The sequence below is a fragment of the Tenrec ecaudatus genome, chromosome 8 (assembly GCF_050624435.1).
Source record: "Tenrec ecaudatus isolate mTenEca1 chromosome 8, mTenEca1.hap1, whole genome shotgun sequence".
NCBI classification, from domain to species: Eukaryota; Metazoa; Chordata; class Mammalia; order Afrosoricida; family Tenrecidae; genus Tenrec; species Tenrec ecaudatus.
In genome coordinates this window covers 42,948,648-42,972,128 of record NC_134537.1, presented here as the reverse complement: position 1 = coordinate 42,972,128, position 23,481 = coordinate 42,948,648, and the positions used below count along the sequence as shown (strand labels likewise).

The 23,481-nt window shown below is 47.5% G+C and overlaps 1 protein-coding gene across 4 annotated transcripts in view; it reads left to right on the top strand.

Annotated features, from left to right (window-relative positions):
* Nucleotides 1-23,481, top strand: part of KALRN (kalirin RhoGEF kinase) — a 727,411-nt gene that overhangs the window by 203,706 nt on the left and 500,224 nt on the right. For all 4 annotated transcript variants that reach the window (XM_075556312.1, XM_075556314.1, XM_075556313.1 and 1 more), the window contains exon 2: nt 16,154-16,228. In XM_075556312.1, the coding sequence (XP_075412427.1) occupies nt 16,154-16,228 (75 nt within the window). The remainder of the gene's footprint in view (nt 1-16,153; nt 16,229-23,481) is intronic.

The following is a 23,481-nucleotide window of genomic DNA, read 5'->3' as shown; positions in this document are numbered from 1 at the left end:
TCTCTTCATTTGTTTATATTTCCCCTCCGTGTCATGTAGTTAGTTCTCACATCGGACAGGTTGCATTAGGACTATACATCATATTCCATTCATTTGTGTGTTAATTCTTACTTCAGTTTATGTTTTAATAATTGTCATGCAAAAATATGTACATTAATATCTGGTTAGGACAATCAAACCTATTAATCTCTTTAAAAATAATTACTTTCATTTCTTTTCCTGCGTGAAAGTGTATTTGAAATTCCCTTCACATCATTGTTGTTGCCGTGTGCTGTCGAGTCTATTCAGACTCGAAGTGACCCTGCATGACAGAGTGGAATTGTCACACAGAGTTCCAGGCTGTCGTTTTCTGTAGAGATGCTGCTGGGTTTGAACTACTGACCTTTTGGCTAGCAGTCAAGTGTTTAACAACTGAACCACCAGGGGTCTTTTCACAGAGTGAATATGTAGAGCTCATTCGACAGGCATCTGCTATGATATTTGGCTTTTTAGGCCCCAAACATGTTGTTTTTATTTGACTTCTTTTACTTGAACCCGTACTCTATAGGTTACCCTATTTTGGAATATTTAAATGATTATTAATGAACAAGGCAATTTCCTTTTACAAATCTCCTCAACGTTGGCTTTTTGATGATCCTTTCTTGAGTATTTTTCTGTCATGTGTACCTCTGTCATTTCATTTCTCACATTGCCATTGTTAGGGGTCACAGAGCCCCGTGCACAGCAGAATGAAGTACTGCCTGGTCCTCACCAGCCCTGCGACTGCTGTTATGTGTGAGCTGTGTTAGTCCATCTCATTAAGTGTTTTGCAATTTTTTGCTGCCCGTCTACTTTACCAAGCATGATGTCCTTTTCCAGGGACAGGTCTCTCCTGACAACATATCCAAAATACATAAGATACAGTTTCAACATCCTCACTATAACGTTTCAGTTAGCTTTATATGGTATTGAGATTACATGTTGATATGTCTAACTCCCCACCATAATGAAAAGTCCCATAAAAGTAAGAACTCTATTTTCTTTGTCTGTGTATCCACAGTAATTAAAGCGTCAACACATAGTAGGTGCTCAACAGACATTTAGTGGACTGAATGTGGCAATGTTTCGATGGCTGAAGCAATGACTTGAGATATTTAAACACTCCTTTTTGAGACGAAGAGTCTCTCCATTGCCAACTCATACAACTCAACTATGGTTAGCCAGTTTATGGTTAGCCACTTGACAGGAGATTTGTAACCTCTTGTTTCCATGGAAACTGTATATCAAAAAATGTACTTTTATTGTTTCAATATCTGTCTGTGTCTACTTATCATCAATGTTTATCTTCCTGAGATATGTTAAAGTGTTTTTCATCTGCTTCACAAATGCTAGGGCAGGGTAGACCGCAGCCACTCCAAGTAGTAAGGAAGGCTAGCTCAGGACCAAGGACAGCAACAAGCATGACTTGGAAATGGGAGGGGCCTTTTAGTTTGCTGTGTGTGGCTTCCTAATGTGGCCTTCCATTGTGGCCTTTCTCACTTTAGCGCTGCACCTGCAGTTTGGTAAGTGTGGCTAATGCTTTGGAAGTAGCTCTCCCGAGTCTGTGGCTGACTTGAAGCAGGTGTGTGCCCCGCCTCTGTCCCACTAATGAGCTTGGCGGTGGGACTGGAAAGGGTAGGCACCACTGCCTTTGGAATCAAGGTGGAAGAGGGACCAGAGGGAAGCTCCGAGGTGAGGAGGCTGCCCCAGGAGTCGTGCATGCTGTCTGAGCTCTGCAGTGAGGCACCACTGCTTCCCTGCTTCCGTTCCTGGACTTTAGGCTCTGCGAGGTGGAGAGAGAAAGGAGAGGCACTGGGGAGGCACTGGGGCATTTCGCATTCCACAATGACAGAAGTCAAAGCTGCCTTTTCAAATCAGCAATTTATCTTTAACTAAAGTTATTATCTTCTTGTGGGGCACTGAGTTGATTCCAACTGATAACCTCATGTAAGTGTAACTGTATAAGGAATACAACCACCCCCTAGGGTTTGCGCTATAATCTGTGCGGGAGCAGATTGCTACATCTTTCTCCTGGGGAGGTAGTGTTGAGGGTGATTGGCGCTTGCTAGCCAACTTTTCAGTTAGCAACAAGCGCTTAGGCATTCTGCCACCAGGACTCCTGAGAGTTATTGTGTTGTTGCTAGGTGTTGTTGCTAGGTGCCATCAGGTCAATTCCAACTCATAGCAACAGAATGAAACACCGCCCAGTCCTGCACAATCTTCACACATGTTCTTGTGTTGGAGCCAATTGTTGGAGCCACCGTGTCAATCCATATTGTCACGCACCTTCCTCTTATTTCCGTCCCTCTACTTTACCGTGCACAGTGCCTTCTCCACGATGGTCTTTCCTGACCAGCTGCCAAAGTATTTGACACAAAGTCTTGCATCCTTGCCTCTGAGGAACCCTGCCGTGCTTCTCCAGCTCAGTTTGTTTTTTAGCAGTTCATGGGACTGTCAGTATTTTTCACCAGCACCGTAATTCAAACACAGCTTCATTCTTCCTCTCAGTGTTCAACTTTCACATCCTAAGAGGCAATTGAAAAATACCGTAGTTTGAGTCAGGTGTGTATTAGTCTTCAAAGTGACATCCTTGCTTTTCAACATTGTAAGAGGCCTTGTGCAGCAGATTTTCCCAACGCAACACTTGGTTTGATCTCTTGGCTGCTGCTTCCAGAGCAGTGATTACGGATCCAAGCCAGACGAAATCCTGGACAACTTTAATCTTATATCTGTTTATCATGATGTTATCTATCAGTCCAGTTTACATTGAGTCATAATCCATATGGGAGGCTGCAGTCTTTGAACTTCACCAGCAAGTGATTCAAGTCCTCCTCACTTTCAGTAAGCAAGATTATGTCCTGTGTATATTGCAGGTGATTAATAAGCCTTCCTCCAATCCTGACACCGCATTCTTCTACGTATCCTCCAGTCCCTCTGATGATTTGCTCAGCATACAGATTGAGTAAGTCTGGTGAGAAGATAACAACCCTAACACACACTTTTCCTGATTTTAAATGATGCAATGTTCCCTTGTTCTGTTCATATAACTGCCTGTTGACTCAGGTACAGGTTCCGAATGAGTAGAATTAATACTCTGGAATTCCAGTCCTTCTCAAACTGCCCCATGTTTGTCATGATGCACACAACCAAAAGCCTTTGAATAGTCAACAAAATACCAGTAAATATCTCTCTGGTGCGCTCGGCTTTCAGCCACCATCCGTCCGACATCAGCCGTGATATCCCTTGTTCCATATCCTCTTCTGAATCTGACCCTGTTACAGGCACTGCTGCAACTGTGGATGGATCATGTTTAGCACAATTTCACTTTTTTTTGAGATTCCAACTTTTAATTTGTTTTTTATTCCTCTTACACAAAACGAAGTAGAAGGAATGATATAGAATTAAAATGTAAATGTTGTCAATCCGTAGAACATGCATGCTCTCCTCCACCCCACCCCCCATAGTCACACACAAATATGCACTCATAAAAAGATAGGAAGACAGGCTTACTTATGATGAGGAAACGCATGTGATATTAATGATACTGTTCTATAATTTGAGCATCCTGTTGGGGCACTTTCCTTTGGAATGGATATCAATAGGGATCTCTTCCAGTCAGTGGTCAAGTAGCTGTCTTCCATATTTCCCACCATCCAAATTCCCAGTGCTTTGTCAGCGTGTGGAAACATTTTAATTGATATTCAATCAATTTCTGGACCCTTGCTTTTGGTTAATGCTTTCAGTGCAGTTTGAACTTCTTCCTTCAGCACTGTTGGCTCTTGCTCATACGCGACTGACTTCCTGACCTGGTGGAATGTTGACTAGTTCTTTTTGGTACGGTGACTGTTTTCTTTCACCTTCCTTTGATGCTTCCTGCATTGTTCAATATTTGCTAATGGGATCTTTCAGTATTGCAACTTGAGGCTTGAATGCTTTCTTGAGTTCTTTCAGTTTCAGATATGTTGAGTGTATTCTTCCCCTTTTGGCTTTCTAAATCTAGGTCTTTACATATTTCACTTTGTCTTCTGAAGCAGCCCTTTGATACTGTCTGTTCAGCTCCTTCACTTCATCATTTCTCCCATTTGTTTCAGCAACTCTTTGAGTAAGAGCAAGTTCCAGAGCCTCTCCTGACATCTTTTGTTTTTATTTCTTTCCTATCTTTTTAATGACCTTTTTTGATTTCTTCAGTGTCTTCCTGTAGCTCCTCAGGACTGCTGTCAGTAGTGCTTAACACATCACATCTGTGTTTGCATGTTCTTAAATTCATTTGGGACATGCTCAGGGTCATCTTTTGGCTCTGTGGACTTGTTTGTTTTTCAGCTGCAACCTGCATGTACATATGCGCAATCGGTGGTCTGTTATATAGTCTGTCTGCAGCTGGTTTTAGCTGTTGTTGTTAAGCTTCTCCATCATCTCTTCCCACCAATGCTCTCAGTTTGATTTCTGTGTATTCCATCTGGAGAAGTCTACATTTATAGTCACCATTTGTTTTGTTGAAAAAAGTATTTGTTATGAACAAGTCTTTGGTCTTGCCAAATTCGATCATGCCATCTCCAGCTTCATTTCTATCACCAAGATCATTTTTCCAATTGCTATTCCTTTTTTGTTTCTAACTTTTGGATTCCATTCGCCAATAATTATCGATGAGTCTTGATTATATGTTTGCTAAATTTCCAACTGCAGATGCTGGTAGACTTCTTTGACTTCTTCATCATTAGCTATAGTGGTTGGTGCATAAATTTGAATAATGTGCTATTGATTGTGTTTTCCTTGAATTTGAATAGTATTATCCTATCACAGATAGCATTGTACTTCAAGATAGATCTTGAAATGCCCTTTCTGATGGTGAATGCAGTACCGTTCCTGTCCCTGTCCCATTCCAAGTATAGTAAACCACATGGTTTCTGATTCAAAATGGTAAATATGAGTCCATTTAGCTCACAAACATCTAGGATATTGATTTGCATTCATCTCATTTTGTCTTCCTGGATTCATACCTTATTCATTCCACGTTCTGACTGTTAGATGTTTGCAGCGGTTCCTTCTCATTGTGAGTCATGCCACATCAGCACATGGAGGTCTCAAAGGCTTTTCTCCCATGGCCTTTATTCCATTCATGTCACTATCATGATCTCTTTGAGAAAGCTGTTCTTCCTCAGTCACATTTTGAGTGCCTTCTGATCTGAGAGGGCATATCTTTTGGCACTATGTTAGACAGGGTTCTCTAGAGAAACAAAGCCAGGACATTTATGTTTTGTGTGTGTGTGTGTGTGTGTGTGTGTATGTGTGTGTATACAGCATGAAGGAATATAACAGCTAATTAGTGCACACAGCAGCACAGAGGGCTCAGTTCAACTCACTGCTGTGGAACAGTTAAATACTGGATGTTCTTCAACTCACGAAATCTGCTGGGTATAAGGTCAAGGAAGCAGACAGCTGAGTCTTCCCTAGGACAATGCAGGCTATTTGGCCACAAGCAGAAAACAGCAGGGTGGGCCACCAGCAGTCCACAGATCAGGAACTTAGTGAAGCAAGCTGGATGGGATGTCGAACTCAAGAAATGCAAGACGATAGGATCCGACAGCCTCAAGCTCAAGTAATGTACACACCAGCAGTGTGGTGAAGCAAGTCTCAAAGAATCCTCAAGCTCTAATGACGCGATCCATGGGTTGGCTGTTCCACATGTAGTGTAGCTCACAAGTTGAGGCACAGAACTAGCTAAAACAGCTGCACGCTGGTCCAATCTCCAGAGAGCAAGAGAGAGGGGTGAGGCTTTCCCATTCATTTATCTCTTTGCTCTCCAATCAAACTGCGACCTTATTAGTCCCACATGTTCCTATTGTCCAGGTTGGCACAGTAAACCTACCTATCACACACTATCTTTGACAGTGTTCTGCTTCTATTTATTAGACCTTCAGTATCTAACAGTGTTTCTATGCATACGTTTTTCAGTGGCTAATTCCTCCAAAATGGACAGTCTGTTTCTTCTGTATAGTCTGTTCTTATTTTGCAAGTTCTACTGAAACCTGTTCACTTTGGGTGACTAAGCATCACAGCAACACATCAGCTACTACAGTGCAACAAACTGATGGATAAGTGTTGGGAGAGTTATTGTGCTATCATTAGGCTAAAGGCTATTGATATGCATACTGGGGACAGGGAGGAGGATCTCAGGTAAGTGTCCAAGGATCAAGTCTGATATGTCTGAACTCCATGGATGTCTGCCCCTGAGCATCATGGTAGCTCTCTCTTAAGTTTATATTCATAACAAATGAGATACTACTATTCAATAGTTGACTCGTATTCATCAACAAAACACTGACGTTCTGTGTTACTAAGGAGCCATCCAAGAGCAATGCTCACTGTGACAAAAAAGACAAGAAAGCTACAGTCATCACTACCACCCTGGAGAACCATCAGTTTAAGTAACCTTGTCTGCTAGGAAAGAGTCTATTTTTTAAAAGTGGAGGGTGGGGTGTAAGCCCTTCTTATGTGGCCATTTTTTCCTTGTGTGTGGATTATACTGAACAATGTCACTTTTCTGAGGACAGAGGCAGGGAGGGAGTGTGTGTGTGTGTGTGTGTTGCAGCTGAGGTCTCAACTCAAGCTAATATTAAATCTTGTGAAGAATAAACAGAAAGGGTTTGCTCATTAGCTGGGCTTCGAGCGGTGTTACCTACATGCTTAAAAGTGCTAATTATCAGTGATCTTTAATGGAGCTAATTTAATGATGGCAAGTGTTACCGATTTCTACTTTTCAAAAGTAGCCCATTAGCCAGGCCTTTATATCTAACATTGACTGTAGAGAGTCGATGTTAAAATTGGCCGCAATTAGAGTTCTGGTGGAAGAGTGAGAGATGGAGAAGGATGGAGACAGAGGTAGTGATAAGCACAGGAGCGAGTGGAGAAAGAGGCCCTGAGTGGATGTAGGGCTTTCTGTGCGGAAGGCACTGTGGCCCTGGATGTATAAGCTTTGTTCCCTGGGTCACCCATTAAGCTTCAGCTGTGTGCCAGGCCCTGGAGATGTCAAGGTAAGCACTCAAGCCTTACACTCAAGGAGCTTTTAGAGTCTAGTTAGGGAACCAGATGCAGCAGCAGACGGTGACAGCAGAGTGTGGTCCTTGCCACGTAATGTACAGAGAATCCAACATAGTTCAGGTAGTGGTGGAGGCACTAGTTAAGGAACGCTGGGGAAGGTACGCAAACTGTCATGCAGGGCACCTGTGGTCATTGCAAGTGCAATGCCGCAGAGTTGAGAGAAGGCAGACCTCTCTTCCCCAGTGTGATAAAGATTGCCCAGCCTGCTTATCATCTCACATCCCTGGGTACTGCCTTACCCTTCCTAAGGACTGGCCAATTGGCATGGAAGATTTGAGGTTTTAGCAACTTCCCAAAGAGGAGCCCTTGTAAATCCCCCCCCCCCACCACTTTTGGAAATTCGTGGGCCAGCGTTCTATTTTGTAACCCATGGGGTCACCATGAGCTGGCAGGCACTTGCTGGCAGCAGGTTGGGTGCTGGGCTTGCTGTGAAATCAGGTTAGCGGCGGTTCACTGCGCCTTCGCGTAGGAGCTCCATGGCCCAGGGCGGGGAGGGCTGTGCCGTCACACTGTTTTGCCTCCATGGCTACCGCCTGGGGAGGGAGGGAGTTACTGGGGTTGATTTGACACGGGTGGGTGGAGGTGGAGAGTGAGGACCATGGGGACCCTGATCTCACTGTGGGCTGATGGATTCCCAGGATGGGCAGGGGCATGTGGGTCTCCATGCTGTGTTGTATATTGCTGACATAAAGCTGCCCTGTCTCGTTCTCTGCCTGATTTATTCCTTCCTCTCAGTGCACACTTCCTGCCTCGGCGGTGATGGTTTTAACGAGAACTCCAAGGAACATATTTATAGCCACTGGAGGAGTTCTCCAACAGGCACTTTCCTCAATAGCTCATTAGTGCCTGTGCAGAGGAGACAAGAACAAACACCTTCATCTCTCTCCACCTCTCCAGCTCTCCATCTCTTTCCCTCATCCTATTTCCTTTTCTCCCACTCTTGCTACCTGGGTCTCCTCTTGTGTTATACAGAAAAGGCAAGGGAGTGGGGTGGTAGTGGGAGAGGGGGTGAATGGAGACAAGATTCGTTGCCTCTCCCACTGACAGATCCTCTGCCACACCCAGTTACAATGATCGTGTCTTCTCTCCTGGGCTTTGCCTTAGTCTTGAAATCTCTGCCTTTTTTGACTGGGTTCTGTATTGGATCTTTGTGGGTTCTCACACAACTTGTCCACCTGCTTCTGGCCTGTGTGAGTCTCAGGAGGTAACTTACACACAGACAGTCTTCTTCTCATGGAACTTTGGGAGAATAAAAGAGGCAATATTCCTGGGCCCTCTGCCTCTACATTGCACCACCAGCCTCAGCAGTTGACATTGCTCGCAACCTCCTCATTCCTTCGAAGCCCGAGCAGAGCATGTAGTAGAGGTGTGGGGGCCAGAAAAGTGTTCACAGATATCATTTTCAGACCAAGCTGCCCTGATGCGTCACCTTCAATTCACTGTGCTGAACTCTGTCTTCTTCGTACCCAGGTGTGCTCAGCTCCAATTCGCTGTCTTACACCCTCATTGTTTGGTTTTGTTTTTCCAGTTCAACAGCTTCTACATGTATAATTCATTGCCATTATTATACTCTTCATGCTGTCCAACCATTATCAATATCCTCTTCCAATTTATCCCCCCGCCACTAGCATAAACTCAGGGGCCCCTAAGCAACAGCTCTTTCTCCTTCACCCTTGGTAACCATTTGGTCAAGTTTGATTTCTTTCTTTCCTTTTTTAAAAAGTAGTTTTCTTATATAATATTCATATATCATAACACTCCCATATTTAAATTGCGTTTAAAAAGTTGTACATGCGTCATCACAATCACCTCTAGTGCTCCCTCCCACATTCACTGTGTGTTCTCCAAATCCCCTTACCCTCCCCACCCCACGTGCCCCCTGCACATCCTCGACCAACCATTGCATCAATTAATTCTTGTCTCTATCCAGCCACTCCATCTGCGCTTCACAAACTGGGAACCCCAACAGAAACATAAAAACAAAACCACCAGAAGAAAAGAATAAAAAGATAAAAATAAAGAATCAGAAAGAAAAGACCACTATCCATATTTTAAAAGCCAGAGAAGAAATTTCTGTTGTGGAAAAATGAAAAATACTTGAGCCAGGAGCAAACCCAGGTTGGGTCTAGAGGGAAATCAACTGACCAACTATCTGTCACATTATACCATGCTTTGATCCACCCTATTAAAATCTGAAATAATCACTATCTGCTAGTAAAACTATGTTGAGTCTCTCACCTTTGGCTAGAGGGACTCTGCCACTGGCTTAATCCGACTCGATAGTCTGCAGATGGATTTGGGCTCCCACTGTCCCTCATCGCCTTCTACAAATTGGGCTGTGATCCTTTTCCCGTCGTCATATTTGGATTTTGCTGATGTCATCTTTGGATCACACAGGCTAGTGCGCTCTTCAATATGGGCTTAGTTGACGCCTCACTTAGACCCCAGGCACAATTCCAATCGATAGCTGGGCACCATCTGCTTTCTTCACCACACTTTGCTCTAGCACCCTAATCTTCAGTGATCTCTCCATAAAGGCAAGTATCAAGATGCTGGAGTAGAACAACAAATAAGGCCTGACTCCTCCCATAAGGGATCTGTTTCAGTTATAGGGGGAGTAAAATAAAAACAGGTACATTTCATTCAAGACTGATAAGAGTATGAAGGAAACATCTGGAGTGGGTTTGGGGGCACTCAACGTGATGAGAAGATCAGGGAAGTAGCAGAGAGGACATGATGGGTGTGAGAAAGATTCAAAAGGTCGAACAACAGAATGGCGTGACTGCAATTGATGTTTCCGGTGAAGGAGGAAGAGGAGTCTCAGATGCAGGGACCTCAGTGGATGCTGGACCACATCATCAGGTGTAGGGGATATCATCAGAGGGACTTGGTGCACAACAACCACAGGGCAGTCTCATTGGAGGACAGGGTTGGGGGATTTTTTGCCAGATGTCTTCAATGGCTCTTTATACTGAGTCTAGGAGCCTCTTGTGTTGAGGCAAACTGGGTGTCATCTTAGGTTGGAAACTCTCAGGCGACAGACCTTGGGGCTTCCCTCTAAGGGAGAGAATTCTCTGAGATTAGCACTGGGTTCTCATTATGGGTGGAGCTCCAAAGGCTGGGGAGAGGTGGATGCTGCTCCTTCCTCATGTTTCTTCCATTCACCCAGGGCTTTGCCCCTTTGGGTAGTGGTGCAGGTGGGATAAAAGGGTATATATCCACGGATATCTTTGTTCTCCAGGGCCATCTCAGAGGGGTTATCTTGGTCTTGAATTATGATCAGTGACAGTCCTAGTGATTCTGGAAATCAGTTGATAAAGCAAGGCTCAGGGTTGAGGGGGCACAGGACGCTGTGTTGCAAAATTTTTTAATTTTGTGCATGAGGGAGTGATTTAGACTAATGAAATTTTGTTGGATAGCTTCAATAGGTGTTTTTCATAAACAGTCTGGCAGCTGGTTCTATAAGGTCAGAACAACATGGCATGATCTAGTCTTGCTGTCCTTGAGGAGGGAATGTTTCTGTTTCTGGAATGGTGAGTTCCGGCGTAATGGCTGAATCTCTGGAATTCCGTGGGAAGTGGGTTCGGAGTGGAGGTGGTGAGTAGTCCTAGAAGATCAGACAGGGGAGATCTTGCTTAGATGTGGGTTTTTTGCAACCTCTGTCTCTAAGGCAACTCTGGAATACAAAGTCATTCTGTTGGTCTGTGTTGAGTTCTGAGATGCTGGTTACCCAGCAAGTTCCTAGGTGATGCCTGCCTCTTCAAGACTTTAAAACTTGCCTTGAGGATCACATCTCCCCTTACGGTTTTCACTCGGTGCCTTATCTCTGATAGCCCCTCACCATCTTTATTTTCATGTTTCTCTTTCTCTGCCTGAAAGTGCCTTGGAGAGCGGGGTCTGTACCCAGCAGGTGCTCAGTTACGATTTGAAGAAACACTGATGCGGGGAATAGGAAACTGACCAGAGGACACTCAAACTCAGGTTTGGCCACAATTTGTCCTAAACATTTGGGACACTCCATTCTAAACCAGGCCTCACTTGTGCAGTCAGTGACTCGGTGCCACCTTTGAGCCAGGCTTTCATGGTGGACACCCTGGGGACAGAAAGGAAAGAGGAGCGGAGACCCGGGTGTTGAGAGATGTGCCATCTACTTGGCAGCATCTATAGACTGGCAAGTTCTCGCTCAGTGCAAATCAGAGGGCCATCACGCAGGGCCAGAAGGCCTTAAATAGTAGTCCAGGGCATCCAGGCAGCCCACACCTCCCAAGTGTTCCTTCCATAGATACTCAACATTTTTGTTTGTTTGTGTGTCTGCTCATGGGAAGCAGGGTTGCTCTCTGAAGGAACTAAGTGTGCGGATCATAAATCACCCAGGTGCCTGGGGAGGCTCAGCGCCATCTCAGAGAGGCAGAACATCAGGCCCAGTCCTGTCCTTGCCGCCGGGCGTGGGGGCGCGCGTGAGCAAGACTGGCCTTTTCTCACCCGGGCAATGCTGAGTGGAAGCAGGCTGCCGGGATGCCAGCATAACAGCCGTAGAACGAGGAGGAGCCAAACCTGGAACTCTGAGAAGAGCCGTGCTGGAGAATCCCGTGGTGGCGGTGTTGGGGATTTTTATTTCCCTAATAGATGCCGAGCATTTTAACTTTGCTAATTAACAGAACAGCAGGCTTGCAATGCTGACAGCAGCAGGGCACAAACGGGGTGGGATGTGCACGGAGTGCCAGCGATGCATGCCTTTGTCCTGAAGAGAAAGCACAGAGCCCACGGTGGGATCTGCTTCATCAGGGGGTCGGCCCTGCAGTAACCCCAAGGGCTCAGGGGCTTGTTTCTCTAGCGGTAGCTTGGGGCCTAGTGTTTCAATCGGCTTCTTTTAAAACTTTTTTTATTATGGCTCAGGCAAAAATTTACAGAGCAAATTAGTTTTCTGTTCAACCATTTATATACATTTTGGTCCAGAGCTTTTAGGGCAGTCCCCTCAGGGTAACAGCGCTTTTCCTGCCTCCTCTCTGGGATCCTGTTTCCATTGGCTCTTCTTTCCTGTCCCTTGTCTTCTGAACTTTAATTTGGGCCAAGTGCTTCCCATTTGGTCTCCGGTGGTTGATTATCCCGAGGATCATGTTCCTCGCAAGTGTTACTGTGTTGTTCACCGTGTGGCCTTATCTGTTGTTCGATCCCTGGGGCTAGGTTCAGCTTTAGGTTTGAAGGGGGTGTTGGGGGGTTCCAACAGTCTCTGTCAGTCCAACAAGTGTGATGTGCTTGAATTTTGTTCTACATTTTGTCTTCCGTTCTGCCCAGGACCCTCTGTGAAGCCAATCAGAGCAATTGATCATGGTCGCCAGGCCCCATCTCATCCTTCTGGTCTCCGTGGGGGCCAAAGGGCCTGGTCTGTTAGTCGTCTTAGATGAATTGGTTTCTTGAGTCTTTGACTTCTCTTGATTTTCTTTTCGGTGTGTGTGGAGAGACCAGCGGGTGCATCTTAGATGACGTCTCACCAGCTTTTAAGTCCCCGCTTATTGCTTGCCCTGGGAGGGTGGAGGACACTGTCTTGGTGGACTATGTCCGTTGTCTTAACTGTTATGCCAATTGGTCTGGCTTTTCTTTTTCAAGGGGGAGAGCTGGTCCAAGATGGGCTTAGACCATTCTATCAAATCCACCTCGTATCAAGCACAACAATTAAAGTACAAGCCTGCCTTCTCTAAACTACGTACTCTCCACAGAAGTTATTCCATCATTCTTCCCCCCCCCCCCAGTTTTGATTATTAAGGCCACCTGCAAAGTGGCGGTAACAGGAACATGCTGGTCTCTGAAGTGCTTCCAGGGGAAGAGTGGGGTGGGGGGCTAGGGGAGAGTAGTTTCACCTCTCCAGGGTGGACTCACTCTTCTTAGGGAACTCGGTCCCCAAATATTTCCCTTCAAAGCATCTTGTTCTTTCTGATACTATGAGACTTTTCAGGCTCAGTAAATTAGAGGAGGAAAAAGGATTCAAAGATCTTGGAGCATTCTAGGTGGGGGCTATCTTGAGTGGCCTCGACTCTAATCACCAGAACTTGGTGTGGAGGATGGAACCACTGACTTGAGCAAGTCACTTCAAGGAGGGTTAGCATTTCACCCATTTATTTATTCTTCCATCAGCTATTTATCAAACATTTACTATTAGTCTGTAGAGACACGTGCCTGGTCGTGAGAATGTGCTGCTATTTCATTGGTTCTATTTGAGGTAGCGTTCAGTGAACTTATCCTTTGTTACATATTCCAACAGCTGGCTTTGGAAGGACCCTGGGGGACTTGACACATAGGATCTTTAGCCAGTGCAAATAGGTTTTGTAAGCAAGGTCTCCAACTTCTGGGCTGCTGGGCTAATTAGTTTAGCTCTACTTAATTTTACATAATACATCTATTGTGGAAGAGTTATTTGTAATTCAATTTTTTTGGCAAATGAAACACTAATTCAAACCACGAAGGGAACTTTTATTTAACGAGACCCTGGAGCAAATCCTTTTTATAATGCGAAAACATCCTCCTGATGTTGTCATTGTTATTGGAAATTAATATCCCCTAGTTAAGGATTTGTAAACTTGGACTTTAGGTTTTCTTAAAGATGGACACTCGGCCTGGCAGATGGCCAGCAGTGGTCTGCATTGGGCAGAAAGGACTCTACCCTGGAGAGAAGCCCCAGAGATCTTAGAAGAGCCCAACCCAAGACACCGACATTCCCTGGGCCATGCTTGCAACCTGCATGGACCAGCTACCTGTTTTTTCCTGTGGTCCTTTACACCTAAGGGGAGAAGGGAGAGGGTGGAGCAGGATGAGTGGGGTCTTTAGGGTGGGACTGGAGTTCACTCTCCAATGTGGTAAGGGGGGTGGGCAGGAAGGAGGACAGGGCAGCTTTTTACTTCCTTAATAGGAAAGGTGGACCTCTTCCGTTATGGCAAATTTGAATCTCTTCCATACGACCCAGGGAAGCAAGTGAAGTTAGGCTGTCTTGTGTCCTTGTGGAGCCCTTGGGTGATGCACAGGGTTAATTTAAGCATGTGTTGACCAATGGAAAGTTTAGACGTTTGGATCCACCCAGAGGTGCCTAGAAAGGAAGGTTTTCCAAAAGGTCATGGCCATGAAACCCCCGGGGAATGCAACTTGATAGAATTCCTGTGGTGGCTGCTCCTTCCTGGATGTATACTTGAACACGGTAGGGGAGTGGGGAAGAGAGGTGGGGAAACCAGGAGAGGAGCTCGGGAGGGAAAGAGGGTTATGCAGATGCTGTGACAGAGTAATATCTCCTTTGTGGGGGCCTTGCTATTTTTGCACTTGTACGTCATTCTGGAAGGAGATAGGGCTGTAATTTGATGTACCACAATAAAACGTTTTTCTGTAGAATTTAATAGTTTGCATAATGGCGGAGAGAAGATTGTGAACACTCGATGTATAGAAAGTGCAGCCATCCTTTCACATAAAGAATTGAAGTTGATTCTTACGGAGTCTGCACAGCCCACCATGACTCGTCCATGCCCACGTCTCCGTATTGTAGGAGGGTACAAAACAAACAAGCAAACAATCCGACCGACTATGAGTTCTATTGGTAAATCCTAATATAATTTATGCTGCTCCAAATTTAGCTCTACAAGTGAGCTTTTCCCCCATGCTAGAAGATAGGAGCATAAAGATCTATAGGCACAAAGAGTAGAAAGTTCAAAACCATGCTTACAATTCCTGAGGTCGGGGCCTTCTTAGTTGGCGGCGTGTTTCTTTTCTATCCTCATGATCTTCTCAGATCAGGCCCCCAACATCAGGCACTATGGAATAACGTGTAAAGAGAAGCAGCTGATGGATACACAGGCCGGCTCTTTTCACTTATTGATAGCAGGAAAGGAGAAATGGCTTGAGACGCTTGGGACCGGTGTTTGGGGTTAGAGTGTGACCTGTGACCACAGAAGCAGACAGCAGGGTTCACCTCCCTCTGTGTCCTGATTCGAGTGTGCAGTAGGCTTATTCCCTTCCGCAAGCAGGGGCTCAGCTCTGGGGTGTCACCACAACTCCCCAGGGGGGGCCCAGAACAGTATTTAGGGACTAAAGCAACCCTGGCTGGGACAATGCTTCCCAGCCTGGTACTTGCCTGCGTAGGTTGTGAGATTCAGACCCCAAGGGAGGAGCTGGGGAGTCAAACAAGCATGAGAGGCACCAACCAGAGGCGTGTCTAGGGTCCCTAGTTCTATCCCACTGAATTGACAATGAATCTTGCACCTTCTGGGGCCCACTGTGTGGGGAACGCACAGCAGAGACCCCGGGGACAGCTGGAAGGGCTGTGAGCGTGGGCTGCCTGTCCCTGCCAGTCCGAGTGGGACCCTGAATGAACTCGGCGAGTGTGGGGGGCTGGCTGGGGGGTGTGTTGTGTGGCGGTGGGTTCTTCTGTTCCACACCTCTTGCACTGGGTGACTGGTCTTTGTTTCCAGGCATATCTTTACTTCCCTTTGTGAGTGGGCCCAGGCCTCTGCCTTCAGCTCCCTAGCAGGAACTCAGAAAGGGTGTAGCCATAGAGCAATAGGGAGCTGAAGACACGGGTACCTGTTCCTCCCAGGTTACTGGTATCTCCCCTCTCCTCCTGTCTGTTGATGAAGATGACAGAGAGGCAGGGGAACACTGTGAAGGAAGGAATTCTTGGCATTAGCTTTGTGTTTAACTCTGGTCTGACCTTTCCCATTCATAAAGTGAGAAGATATAGTTTACTTTGAAAAAAGGCAAAAAGAATAATTTAGGGCACTGTGATATATAGCAGAGACTTAGATAGCTGTATGCATGGTGGTAAGGGGGCAGGTGTGAGGTGGACTGGCCCTCCTTTGAGGAGATTGATGCGCCCAAACCCGTGGTCACCTCCTGTGTTCTGGTATCACATGGAAGTGCCCTTCCAGCCCTGGACTCTGGGCTGAACTGAATTCGGCCTAGCATTCTGACCCATGCTGGAGTTGGGAGGCTGAGGGTGGGACCCCGAGAGTCAGTCAACAGGCTCTCTTCACCGGGCTCTTTCCGTTTTGTTTTTCCACAGGATCTTTTCGGAATGATGGTTTGAAAGCTTCTGATGTCCTTCCCATCCTAAAGGAAAAAGTGGCCTTCGTGTCTGGTGAGCATCTACTGAACTTTCCTTTGTCGTTTCCCTAGAGAAGGGTGTGTGAGTGTGTGTGTGTGTGTGTGTGTGTGTGTGTGTGTGTGTGTGTGTGAACTTTCCTTTGTCATTGCCCTAGAGAAGGGTGTGTGTGGGTGTGTGCATGCATATATCCCCTTATACTGTTCCCATGACTGCCTTTTGATCCACGTACAGATTCCGAATGAGTAAAATTAATATGCTGGAATTCCATTCTTCTCAAACTATCCATAGTTGGTTATGATCCACACAATTGAAAGCCTTTGAGTAGTCAAGAAAGCCTTTGAATAGTCAAGAATATCAGCTTTTGGATATTATCTGCTTTCAGCTAAGATCGATCCGACATCACCAGTGATGTCCATTATTCCACGTCCTCTCCTGAAGCCAGCCGACTTCTCCGCATGCCGCAGCCATTGTTGGCCTTTGCTAGCATGTGGTAGTAATGACATATGCACCTGTAATGTATGCATTCTGTTGCTTCACCTTTTTTGGGAATGGGTATAAATAGGAATCGCATCCCGTCAGTTGGCCAAGTTTATACCCATTCCAAAGAGAGTTGCCTTGGAGAGTGACTATCAAATATTTCTTCCTAAATTCTCTCTCCCACCCATCTTAGGCACCGGGATCTCTAGATGTTTCATACAGGGGCCAGAAAACAACAGCCTGCAGCTCTCCACGTGGTTTTGTCAGTCAAATGTTATTGGAACACAGCCAGATCAATTTACATAGTCGATGTCTTAGTTTCCCATTGCTCTTATAACAAACTAGCACACAAGCGTCTTAAACAACAGGACGTTATTCTTTCTCAGCTCTGGAGGGCGGCAGTGTGTCACCGGGCTCATGGGTCCAGCTGAAAGGTGTGGCACCTCCAGAGACTCTAGAGGAGAGTCTGTTCTTTGCCTTGGCCAGCGCTGGAAGCTATTCCAGACTCACCCTGCATACCGGTCCTAGTGCTCCTAGACTGCCTCCCCAGCACTATCCATTTCCCTTCCTAGATGCAACAATGTATGGCAACGGCCACACAGAGCTCATAGTCGATGCTCGTTATGATGGTATTTATAATGAAGTTACCAGGTTATAATTGCGGCGAGCAATGCTCAGGATACGGTTGTTTGGTCAGGACCTGTCACAGGGTTCTTAGGGCTGTTGAGGCACTGCGGGTCTGATTGCTTGGAGGCGCCCCACTCCACAAGCCAGCCTTCTGCCCGAAAGCACTCACCTTTACTTGCTCTAGGGCAGTGGTTCTCAAACTTCCTAATGCCGTGACCCTTTAATACAGCTCTTCATGTTGTGGTGGCCCCCAACCATAAATTTATTTTCATTGCTACTTCATAACTGTCATTTTGCTACTGTTATGAGTCGGGTGACCTCTGAAAAGGTCATTTGACCCCCAAAAGGGTCGCGACCCATCGGTTGCGAACTGCTGCCCTATATGGGCTGGGAAGTCCACTGCTCTACCCTAGGCTCTGACCACTGCTTCTGCTGACACTCCTTTGGTGTCAAAGCTGTCATCTGGATCAAGGAGTTTCACTGTGTGGGGGTCCTGCGGTCTGGAGGACACTGTACCCCTAGGTCGCCCTTGCAGTGAACCCCCCTCCCTGCCTCTGGGATGGCCCCTGTTATATACAGCAGGACGGCTGGCAGCTGCTGACGGCGGAATCGTTTAGTGCAGTCATTTCCTCCCCGACCCATCAGGGAAAGGCCGTTTGGTGAAGTTAGAGATGGTGGCTAGGGGACCACGTGCACTAACTCACTGCCCAGCAGCTCCCGTGCAGGTCCCATGGGTCAGTGCCTCCTGTGGCCCCTGGAGCAGGAGACGGGATACTGCTCATTGCACGGGCTCAGGATCACATTGTGGGAAACACACCTACAAGCTGATACCTCGTGGAGAAACCCTCTATTTCTGGGCGATTAGTGGGGGAGTCCCCAGGGAAAAGAGGTATCCTTTCCCAGTGCAGGGGTTCACTCCACAGGCACCGCAAGCCAGGCCATAAAAGAAAGGCGGGCGAGAGGGGGAAATCGAGTAGCAGCTGACTCCTACCTGAGAAAGCCAAGCACCTGCTGATTCGGGCAGTAGGGGTGGGAGGGCACAGCGTCCAAGGGGAGTGGACATAATCATCACCATAATACTCGACACACTGCCATCGGGTCAGTGCTGACTCATAGTGACCTTAGAGGACAGGGGAGAATGGCCCCTGTGAGTTTCTGAGACTGTCACTGTTGACAGAAGTAGAAAGCCCCATCTTTCTCCAGAGGAGCTGCTGTTGGTTTTGAACTGCTGACCTTGCGGCTTGCAGGCCACTGTGTAAGCACTATAGCACCAGGACTCCGTCATAAGACTAGAAGAAGAAATAGGGTTGTGTTGTTGATAATGCTCGTCAGCAGGAGCACCTGGAAAGCTGCTTTGCCCTGTTTGTTAGGGGCCTGAGTATCGTGGTAGGGAGTGTGCTCCCAGGGGGGCCTGGTGGCGTTGTGGACAAGCATCGGGCTGCTAACCACAAACTCAATAGTTTGGAACCACCAGCAGCTCCATGGGAGAAATGATGGCATTTTCTACTCCTGTAAAGATTTACAGTCTTGGAAACCCACAGCGGCAGTTCTACCCTGCCCTATAGGATTGCTATGAATGGGAATTGACTCAATGGCAGTGCGTTTTTTGAGTGAGTTCCCTGTCGCTGAACATGGAGGAGCACCTGGCTGAACAACCCCTGGGCAGTATCATGTAGCAGAGATTCCAGAATGAGCAGAGGCACAGGCAAAATGCCCCCTACCCCCACCCATGGTCTTGCCCGCTTGGATCCTGCATGTTCCCTGAGCACGTGGAAAGACCTTGTGCATATGTCCTGCAGCCACTGGGCAGTGCCAGACTTCTGCTGAGGTCTTGACCATGGCTTCCAAGACAGGCCTACTCTTCTCTCAGGAGCCTGCTCTGATCTTTGCCTCCTTCTTCCTTCCAGCTTAGTGCGGTTAGTCTTAATTAGTGGGGTCTACTGCTGCTCTGTCACCCCTCTGATGTGAAAGCTGTCACCTTGACCAAGAAGGTTCACTGTGCAGGGGTCTCGAGGTCCAGAGGATGATCCACTCCTGACTCTGGCTGGCAGTGAGATCCCTCTCTCGATTCTGAGATGGCTCCTAAATGGACCCTTCCTGCACTCTGCTGGCAGGCTCATTCTCCCAATGGTTTCATGCCTGAAACTCCCTCTGGTGGCATCGTGGGTTGTGTGTTGGGTTGCTAGCCACAAGGTCTGCTGCTGAAATCCACTAGCTGCTCCACAGGAGAAAGACGAGGCTTTCTGCTCCCGTAAAGATCTACAGACTTGCAAACCCACCGGGGCAGGCAGTTCTCCTCTGCCCGACAGGGCGGCCATGAGTCAGAATCGGCTGTTGGGTTGTGAGTTGAGGAGGTCTTCCTGTGCCACATCAGTTAAGGGCAGATGAGTGCAGACACACTCCACTCTCCTCTGGTATGCGAAACCTACCTTTATATTGTTCATATTTCTTTGTTGTTCCTTACTCCCTACTCCTGATCCCCAGGGTGATCCCCAGGGTGATCCCCAGGGTGAATTCAGGCAGAGCCTTGGGACAGGGTCCAGCCAGACCTAGAAAATACCTTCTGAGTGGTAGGGAGTTGTCCTAGAAACAACATGTGTTTCTGTGAAAAGGGATGAGGCAAGTAGAAGCTTCCAAAAGGAGAGGGGGCTTTTCCATGTGCTCGTGGGGATCCAGAGGTCTGTATTCATTTGCTGAAGCTGCCAAGGGCTCCCAGCCTCAGGAACAGGGCCCTGTGCCTGTGAAGGAGCCTGAGGTGGTCAGGGAGCTGCTGGCCTATGGCTGGCCTTTAACAAAAGACCAGATGTCAAAATAACCTCAGGCAACCCAGAATAAAATACTGCTACAGAACCTTTTGATTTCCTCCTGACCAAAGCACTGCAAGGAAAGGGGGAGCAGAAAAGCCAACTGTTAGGGAGAGTCCGCCCACCTGGCACATGCCCCAGCTCTGGTGAGGGGGAAGGGGGCCACACTGCTGTGGGAACATCCATTGGGAGTAATCCAGTGAGCATCCCTCTGTGGGCCCCACCACTCACAGGCGGCCAGCTCCCCTCTGCCCTCATGGTTCCATGGGTGCCATTGATCCCACCCCTCCTGGCACCTGGTGTCCCTTGTATCCAGCCTTCTTGTGCAGGGCCCGTTTCCCCTCCATTATCTCTGGGTACATGCGCCCTGCTTTCAGCTGCCTCCTGGTGGTCCCTCTCTGCCCCCCATTGTCTGCATGGCCTTAGTGATCCAGGGAAACCCACTGTGGCACCATCTGTTGGTTCCTGAACCCGTGTCTCTCCAAGGGTGTTCTAAGGAGCAGCAGTCCCACAACACAAAGAGAAAGGGCTACTGCTTTCATATGCGCTTAGGGAGCACTGCAGGTTAAACCCTCCAGTGGGGTTTACAATACCCCTTAAGGTGGATGAACAAGGCCATGGGAAGACCTTCAGTAAAGAACCCTTTGATCTTTGTTAATTGGGTGGTTTTCAAACTACAGAATAACCTCCTTCTCATAAAAAAGTATTGGGGTGGGGGGGCCTTTCACGTCTCCATGAACATTTTGCAGAACTGTTGTTACAGAATGAGCCCCGGCGGCTCAGTGGGTTTCGTGTTGGGTTCCTAAGCATGAGGTCAGTGGATCCAACCTACCAGCTGCTCTGTAGGAGAAAGATGAGGCCGTCCACTCTTGTAAAGATTTACAGTCTCAAAAACCCCGTCGAGGGTCACTGTGAGTTGGAGCCAACTAGGTAGCAAATCAAAAACAAAAGCCCGACTGCCCTCGAGGTAATTCTGACTCCTAGTGACCCTACCAGACCCAGTAGAACTGCCCATCTGCTTTTCCAAGACTGTCACTCTTTATAGGAGTAGAAAGCCTCTGGCTCTCCCTCGGAATGGGTGGTGGTTTCAAACCACTGACCTTACGGTTAGCAGCCCAATGTATAACCATTACACTGCCCGGGCTCCTCAACTAGATGGCAGTGGGCTTGATATGATTTATTGTTACATGGATCAAATGTTTGATGTACTTCGATAGACTCACTGTTTTATTTCCTCTTTCCCCAAAGGACCTAATCTGCCTGCCCTAACTGGAGTCTGACCCCTTTGAAAACGGTGTGCCCGATTCCTTCTCCACCTCCACCTCACGCAGGGAAGCCTTCGCTTCTTCCACTTCGGGTTTTACCTCTCTCCACAGCCCTGCCCTGCCCTGTCTCCATAAAGGGAGGACCACTGTGATTTATAGAACATTCCATTACATCTCCCCTCTATTTATTCCCTGCATCTGCTCTATAGCACCTACCGCCAATGCCTTGTACCAGGATACCTATAGCAAGTCAATGCTCATTTCAGCAGGGGAAGCACTCATTTGGAAACCTTGCCCCGATCCCCATCACCTTTTCAGGCCCTGTGATCAGCTCCTATAATACACATGGACTTGAGTGCGGGCTTGGCTTCCTTACTGTGGCCCATCCTCCAAACCCTGACCAGCCTCTGCATGGAGTCTGTTTGGGCTCACAGCACTCCTGTGGGAGAGAGTACAACTGCCCCTTGGGGGTTCTAAGGCTGCAAATCTCAATGGGAGCAGACAGCCTCATCTTTCTCCTGTGGGGTGGCTGGTAGGTTTGAACTGCTGATCTTGAAATTACCAGCCCAACAGGTAACTCTCATTCGCACGCCAAGGTTAATAATTATCCATGAAATCCTATAGCTTCATGGTTCCTCATCCTCCTTGGCACCAAAGCCCTTTGCCTCCCTACCATGGTCATGCACATCCAAGATCTTGATCTTTGACTCTCTCTGTGATTCTCACCTCTGACCTTTGACTTGTTGTGATCGTACCAGATAAACAAAACGCACCCCTTCTCTCCCCTCTGGGAACTTACAGTCCTTCACTGGGTCTTCTCATTACACCAGCATTAGCTTCATTGTGACTTCATTGAAGGTGCAGTCCCGCATGGGTACCAGCAACAACCCTTCAATGGCGCTCCCACTGTGCTCCTGAACCCTACCATCTACCCTGAGCCCCTCCCCACAGGCCCCTGCTCACTCCGGAAGCCTTCTATGGATGGATGGTGTTGCTCCTCCTTTCTCATCTGCACCTCAACCTTGACTCTCGATTTTAGGTTCTCCTACTGCACTCAAAGAGCAGTATCCCCATAGGCAGGATGACGTCTTCTTTTCCAAGTACCTGTCTCTCCAAACTCTTGTCTTGCCACACTCTCCCTTCCCTCTTTGAATTTTGCCAGCCTGCCTTATAGAAGGAGGTAAATGTATCCACCTGCCCCCTGACCCCTGGCCTGTGTACCTGCTCTGTGATTCTACCCCCTTTTTAGCCCCACTGTTTCCAGCGTAAGGATTCTCTTCCACTGTGCGTGCTTGTCTTGTTCTTCTTATCTGACTTGATTCTACTGTTCCATTCTTGACTCCACACTTCAGAAAGGTACGGATTGTCCTTCCCCCAGGCTTTCTGTCCTCACTGCCCCTCCCACTGCTTTCTGGAACCTTCCCCGACTGTGATTCTGAAGTTCCTTTCCCCACTCTCAGTGCTCCGACCTGAGAGGGATGATGCCAACCAGCCTTGGTCCACTTTTAACAGTTGAGCCAGCCTCGGCTCCCCATGTTCCTATGGGTCTACTCAGAAGGTGTTCATGGAGGGTCTGGAAGAATTCAAACTGTTGTGTCTACAACATGCCCAAGACTGAACATCCTTAGGGTAAGGTCAAGATGGAAAGTCGAGAGTGAGAGATAGCCTGGCAGCTTTAGGGGCAGCTTAATTCCGTCCTTCCACTTCAGTTTCTCAGGAGCTGGAGACTGTTTTGCAAGATGGGTACATGGGTGTGGCTATCAGTGTGAAGGAGTAAGGCTAGAAGATCTAGACCCGCACTTGAACTCGCTAGTCGATCTGTACAAATCTTTCTTGCTGAGCAGCTGGAGAGACTGGCACGTTATTGTCTTCACTGGGACCAGATCCTCTCTCCGTGGCCTCCATCCAGCTTGATCCTCTTCCCCTTCCGGCTTCTGTGTTTCCCCTCAGGGATATTCCTGGAGTTGATTGCAGTCTGTTTGCCAAGCTCTCCCTCTTGGTGTATTTTGGGGGCTCCTGCACCCCACCACACGAGGCAAGCGGTACTCATTAGCTCAGTGTGGGTGGGGCCTGCTGACTTTGCCTTTGCCCTGGAAGAGAGTTGCTCTGCAGA